Here is a 7,362-nt window from a genome sequence, read left to right as displayed (position 1 = left end):
TCAGTCATTGATATAACTTCGTGGTCTAGACGATCACGAGCAGAGGGGTACCTATTCTAACAACTAAAGAAATGTCACTCTCAGAGTCACTCATTATATGAATAAGGATATCACTCATCTTGGCTAGAAAATATAAAATGTTGAAGATAAAAACTTAAGTTGATGAGGGTACTTAGTTTATGATGTTGATGTAGCTGAGTAAAGGAAGAAAGACAGAGGCTTTGAGGAAAAAAATAACTAGAATCACCGATGAATGCCTTTAGGAAGGAAGAAGAGAATAAATTTACTAATAATGAGAATATGAATGAACTTGAAATTCAAAGATGGTGAAAATTTTCCTAAATGTCAAACGCCTTCTATGTATAGGCAAAATGATTGAACGACCCACATTAGCGAGAAAGAGGAGTTACATAATCAACAACTAAGTCTCTCATTGAAAATACAAGCAATTTCAAGTGCATTGTAAGCAATGTCATGCCTTAGTTAGTCACATCAGCCCACATGTCGGAAGGAAGCAACAAAATATTTTAATGATGGAAATGCATTTAATGTGCTTGCTCGCCACTACTTTTTTAATTGACTTTAAACGTTTCCACTAAGTTCACATTATATAACATTCTTGGAGGTCGACCTCCACCGCTAAAGGCTTCCCCACCTCCATAAGTGCCCGACAAGTCTTGATGGCAGATATTTTGGATTGACCAAAGAACCAAGTAGTTAAGACCCACTCCAACTCAAATTCACCATACACGACCCAAAACATATAAGTTTTTTCACACGGAAAATAAGATACACTTTTCTATTATATGTTCTTTAGATTTACTTGACCCAAATTTTTTTTTAGATTCTTTAATTTAGTATATAATATTTAATAATAAATCATTTTATTTATTTAAAAATTATTATCAACACATAATTTAATTTATGTCGAAGAGTTATAATATAAATCAAGTGTATTAAATTTTATTTAATGTTCCGTATCATGTTAAAACTATTTTAATCACTAAATATTAAAAAATTTATTACAAAAGAATATTTATGAACTTAATTTTAAATATTACATCACTTATATAAGATAAAAATATTACTATTTATTAGTAAAATTAATCCCCTTTCCTCTATTAAACACCCCCCGGGGACCAAACATACCCCTACCTTAAGTTTTGAAATGAGTAACTCAAACGTTTACGTTAAATCCTTTTATATTCTTAATGCTTGGAATTCTGTTTAATGAAATCGAGAAGACAATGAATTTTACTACTAATAACAACACTTTTTTTCTTCTACAATTTCAAATAACAAAATCCCAATAACAGCATTAGTGATTTTTATTACTAATAATAAAGTAAAACTATTATTAAATTATTTTTTTGAAAAAAAGTGAAGTAAAAAAGTGTTTTTTTTGGTACTCATAAACAGTTGAATTGAAATAACCGATTCCATTCTTTCTTTGCTTCTCAAAGCCCCTTCACTTCACCGGTGATCGGAAACCGAAAACTACCACCAAAATACGCGGCAGCGCCACCATCGTGGCCTGTCGCGCCTCCGTGAGCTTCGGTCATTCTTTCTCAATTTCCTTCCTCCGCCTCCTCCACAAACCAAAACTCCTCTTCTCTCTAAACCCTAGGCCGCCACATTCGAACCCGTACAAAATGGCGTACGGCGGTGCAGGTCCTGTTGGTGGCGGTGGTTCTAATTTAACACCGGCAATTAAGCAAGTAAAACTGGAAAAAGAATGCGAGCTGAGAATTGAAGTCGGTAACGATGCGCCTCTTCGCCTTCGACTCCTTAACGGCACTGCTGAGATTTTCGGTACCGAGCTTCCCCCTGAAATCTGGCTCAATTTTCCTCCCAAGCTCAAATTTGCTGTAACTCCTCTTTTCCCTGAAATCTACCATTTTTATTAGCTTTGTTTGCTGTCACTGTACAATTTTACATAGGGTTTATGGTGTTATTGTTAACCTTCAAATATTCCGCTGCTGCTAGATTCAGAAATGATTTTTTGTGTGTGGCAGGTCTTTACTTGGTTTGGTGCAACCATTGAAATGGATGGTGCTACCGAAACTGATTATACTGCGGATGAGGTAAATCACTATGGAACTATTTACTCTTTCTTTGAAACTTAATGTGAAGTGCTTGGTAAAAACATAAAAGGACTGATTTATTAGTTAGTGACCGAGGAGATTGTGACTTCTTATTTGCTTTTTTTAATTGCAGACACCAATGGTTAGTTATGTAAATGTGCATGGTATATTAGAAGGAAGAAGAGGTCGTGCCAAAAAATCGCCTTCAGATGACCCTGTATTGTCTCAGGTAATTTTATTGTGTCTTGTGGTTAGGAGATTAGATGCTTTGATGTGTTTGTTTATGTCGATTATTTTTTCGTTTATGCACTGTCGAGGCATCTTTCTGATGCTTTCTTTTTTATGAATTATTATGCTTAAGACTTTTATAACTTGTGCTTTTATTATGGATTTATGTGTTTGTTAGAGCAAAATTAGTAGTTCCTTTTAGGTGTATCATGTATAGTTTGTTGTAGTATGTGAATTAAGTTTCAGTTGATTTGATTGGTCAGGGCCCTAGGGTGATTGTTGTAGGGCCTACAGATTCTGGTAAGAGTACCTTGTCAAGGATGCTTCTTAGTTGGGCAGCTAAACAAGGTTGGAAGCCCACCTTTGTTGACTTGGATATTGGTCAAGGATCTATTACAATTCCTGGATGCATTGCTGCCACTCCAATTGAAATGCCCATTGATCCTGTCGAGGGAATTCCACTTGAAATGCCTCTTGTTTACTTTTATGGACACACATCACCGAGGTAGTTATTACTGTAATTCTTATCATATTTTCAACTATGATTTGTCCAAATCACATGTGAACATACACTCATTCATTTGAAATTATATAACTCATTAATAGCACACAAAGGAAATGAGAATCTAATCACCAAACATTATTTTTACAGTAACAATGTAGAATTGTATAAAGTGCTTGTCAAGGAGCTCGCAGCGATACTGGAAAGACAATTTACTGGAAATACTGAATCTCGAGCTGCAGGAATGGTGATAAATACCATGGGATGGATAGAGGGAGTAGGCTATGATGTAATTGACTTTTGAACCTTACTAATATATGGAATATACTGCTATTTAATATATCTTGATTAAAGTGGTCTCTCTTCTCTCTCCTATGAAGCACAAACACTCTGAACACGACACCGACACTGACACGCCGAGTCCGGTAATAATTTGAAAAAAAATAAAAAATAAAATGTAATCACAAGTATCGATGAAGGTGTCCGACACTGACACGTCTTTTTTCAGAGGTGTCTCTGCTACATAGCCTCTCTCTCTAACTATTTCATTTGGTGGTATTTTATTGCAGTTGCTATTACATGCAGTCCGTACATTCCAGGCCAATGTTGTCTTGGTTTTGGGTCAGGTAGATGGTTGACTTATCTCGATTCAATATCTGCATCATTGCATTTTCCTTACATTTATGCATCATTCTTCCTCACAACGAACACCTTGATTTCTCACAATTTGAATAGAAGAATCTACCTTAGGAGTGGTTCTGTATACTATAATTTTGTAATCTCAGTCTCAGGCTTTTCCTTTGAACTCCTTATAGGAAAAACTGTGCAGCATGCTCAGAGATGTGCTTAAGGGTGAGCCTAAAGTAGATGTTGTGAAGCTTCAGAGGTCAGGTGGAGTTGTATCTAGGAATGCAAAGTTCCGTCAGAAAACCAGAAGTTCTAGGACAAGGGTAAAACTACTTTTCAATGTTTTCTGCATGAAGATAAAGTTAATTGTCTTCATATATTTTTTCATTTTAGAGCATTTTGGTTATTTAATGCGAGGTAAATGGGCAACCATGGTTGAGTTAAGAAAATTTTAACCGAAAGAAATTAATTTGAGTGAAGGGAAATAGTTCTTTTGAATATAATAGGATCCTTTGCATTTATTGCCACAGTTTAAAACCTTGCAATTTGTACTGGTAGAAGATTGATTTTGGATATTTTGTGTGGATATAACAGGGCAGTCACGGTTGAGTTTAGAAAATTATAACCTAAATAAATTAATTTGAGTCAAGGGAAATAGTTATGAAAATAATAGGATCCTTTGTATTTATTGGCACCGTTAAAACCTTTGCAACTTGTAAGCCCATATTTGTAATTTGTGTGGATATAAACAGTAACTGCATTGGTACTGGTAGTAGATTGCTTTTGGTTATTTTGTTTATTAGTTTTGTGGATTAGTCCTCCCCCCGGGCAGTCTTATCACCTACTTACTACTTAATTGTCCTGCCTGTTAAAACTATTGTGGCTCTAACTGAGATTGCCGCCATTTTTTATTTTGATGCAGGAATACTTTTATGGCCTTGCAAATGATCTTTCTCCTCATTCTAATATTTCAAATTTTAGTGACTTGTTTGTTTATCGAGTTGGTGGCGGGCCACAAGCCCCACGCTCTGCCTTGCCAATTGGAGCAGAACCCGCTGCAGATCCAACAAGAGTTGTAGCTGTGAATATAAATCGTGATTTGCTCCATACAGTACTCGCTGTCTCATTTGCCAAGGAACCTGATGAGATCATTTCAAGGTAACTATGATTTCGATGATTAACTATTTATCATCCAAATCTAATACTTCCTCCGTCCCAAATTATAAGACGTTTTGCACCTTTTGCGCAAGTTAAGTAACCTAATGATTATTGTATGGAAAAGGCAAATTATGCATGACTTTACAATATTGCTCTTCATATGGATGAAAGAGAAATTTATAGAATTGTAAGAAGAAATAGTAATAAATGATAGAGGGTATGTTGGGAAAAAAATTATTAATGTTGCATTGAAATTTTAAAGTGACTTATAATTTGGGGCAAATATTTTCGGCAAAGTGACTTATAATTTAGGACAAGAGGGAGTAATTTTAAGGGGGTTGTCTATTGTGCACTAGCCACAAGTCTTGCACCGTGGAATACTACTTGCTTCCGTCGGATCAAAATATTCTGTTAGATGCTCTTATGTACTGTTTATATTGTATTTTAATTAATTTTTTTGTTACCTCTTGATCATGCTTAATCATCACGAGCTCTTGTTCATCACAATATGTCGCCTATCGGCCTTTCAGTCACCATTTACTGTTTATATAAATATGGAAACTAAATAGCTGAAGCATAATCCACAAAAATGACCAAAAAATTTCACTTGCAGAAACCCCGAAAACTACTACTCCTTGAGCTTAGGTGACAAGTAGCTCCCAAATCGAAAAGAGTAGCATCAAAACAGATTTTTATGCTTATACCGAATTAGGAGTACACCTTGAAATTCAGTATCACTAGTTTGAATAGTTTAAATAATTGCCCAACTATCACCACCCATAACTAGGTCTAGCAGCAGTTCAAAGGATACATGTTATCCTACTAGGGTATCTATGTCCTCCATTGATTTAACTTGATCTAGTTGGTTTTGCTAATTGTTATTCTACTCCAAAAATATTATGTAACTCTTTCCCTTGTCCAAATCCTAGTGTCATATATCTTATGTGTCGCATCTTTTCTTGTGCAGCAATGTTGCTGGCTTTATCTATGTAACAGACATTGACGTTCAGAGGTGTGTGCATTGTTATATTTTGTTCTGTTTTTTATGTAGAATGTTTGCATGACTGCATTCTAATTTGATTCGTACATTACAGAAAGAAGATAACATACCTTGCCCCATCTGCTGGAGAACTTCCAAGCAAGTATTTAATTATGGGATCCTTAACATGGCTGGAAACATGAGCTGATGGAAAGTTTTGTAATAGACAGTTAGTTTCTTAGAAGTTTTTGTTTTGATCACCGAATCTCAATTTTCTATCAATGTAAATGAAATGCTAAAGGTAATTTGTGACCCTTTGTTGGAGGATTGTTCTCCAAAGAAATATCCTAATTATGATACTGATATTTAATTGACTAATTGCTTGATATATGTAAAATCATGCACTTGCAAGGAAGGTTTTTTGTTGTTGTTTTTTGTTCTGAAAAGCAGGATGGATTTGGATGATACATGAGTTATACTGAAAATTTGTAGAAATTGCTGAGTTAATGATGCTACTGAAGTTAATATAGAATGGGTGGTGATGCCCCAAATTAGTCTTTTAAAGGATCGGTATTCATTTTATTTCAGCACATGTCATTTATGGGAACACATATTGTCTTAGCACCGGCTTAACTGATTCATAACAACTCTATTTATAATGGTATTGAGGTTGAAGTAAAGTTGACTCATTAGAGTCCCTAGGTGTTTTCACCACACAAAACCACCTCGCCACACCATCATTCACCATACCATAACTCTCAACATCCAGCATCATTTTTTTCAATAATATTGCATTTCTTTTTCTTATTTATCAATTGAAAAAACACAAATCTTGCACTCTTTAACCCCAAATCTTGAAGAAAAATCAACTAAAAGGAATTGCAATACAAATATGCCATTTCCAATTCATTTTTAAAAAGCAAGTAAAATAACAAATTACAGTGATTCTACAATTAACTTGGCTCATTATTATTCATCTCATGCATGAATTAATCAATGTTATTTATGGCTAATATATTATTATTGTTGATTTGTTAGAAGAGGAAGAAGATGAACCGTTGTTGGATGTTGATTGATCATGTAAAAAACAAGGGAAATAGTTTGGTTGATAATCCTTGTGATAATGATAATGATAACATTGGTGGTGGTGGTTCACATTCACACCAAAGTGATGTTTTGGATGCTGCAGTTGCAGGTATATAAACTCACAATATCAATCTTGCAACATGAACTCTAAACTTTGGTTTAATTCAACCCATGTGTAAACTAAGGTATCTATGATTTTTGAATTATACATTGTTTTGAAAGCAAATGTGATTTCTATATCTCCAAGTTTCGTAAACAGTTTCTAACAAATGGGGATTTGAGAAGTTGAGCCTTTCAACCTTTGTCTTTGCTATTCTGGACTATCCATTCTAACTATGCATTCCAGGTGTGTAATCTATCTGAAGCCATTCCAGCACATATTTCCATATCCAATTCAGGTCTGAGCAAACAAACATGATGTGTTCCCATAATGGACTCATAGTCTCTCATGATTTCAATTATTTAAAAGCTTATTCTCACTTTATATTTTAATCTATTCATGTAATAAATCATCAAACAATTTATTTTTTAAAATTTACTTATTTGAAAAATTAGTGTCTTTGAATTTATATATTATTGAAATATTTTTATATTGTGTAAAAAATAGTAAATATAGTATCCCTAAAAATATATTTATACATGATTTTTCATAACCACCTCTCAGTAAATGACTATTATCTTGATTCAAGTTTCTTTTT

The 7,362-nt window shown here is 34.2% G+C and overlaps 1 protein-coding gene across 1 annotated transcript; it reads left to right on the top strand.

Moving 5' to 3' along the window:
- The first annotated feature begins 1,410 nt into the window (after positions 1-1,410).
- LOC127098466 (protein CLP1 homolog) lies at positions 1,411-5,993 on the top strand. Its single transcript, XM_051037075.1, has 10 exons — positions 1,411-1,868; positions 2,016-2,084; positions 2,218-2,313; positions 2,576-2,817; positions 2,965-3,103; positions 3,384-3,440; positions 3,630-3,764; positions 4,364-4,599; positions 5,567-5,611; positions 5,694-5,993. The coding sequence occupies exons 1-10, from the start codon at positions 1,653-1,655 to the stop codon at positions 5,779-5,781; spliced, it is 1,323 nt and encodes a 440-aa protein (XP_050893032.1). The 5' UTR covers positions 1,411-1,652; the 3' UTR covers positions 5,782-5,993.
- Positions 5,994-7,362: the final 1,369 nt, after the last annotated feature.

The sequence above is a fragment of the Lathyrus oleraceus genome, chromosome 6, assembly GCF_024323335.1.
Source record: "Lathyrus oleraceus cultivar Zhongwan6 chromosome 6, CAAS_Psat_ZW6_1.0, whole genome shotgun sequence".
Lineage (NCBI taxonomy): Eukaryota > Viridiplantae > Streptophyta > Magnoliopsida > Fabales > Fabaceae > Lathyrus > Lathyrus oleraceus.
Note: the sequence above shows the minus strand (reverse complement) of the source record. Positions and strands in the feature narration are given on the sequence as shown.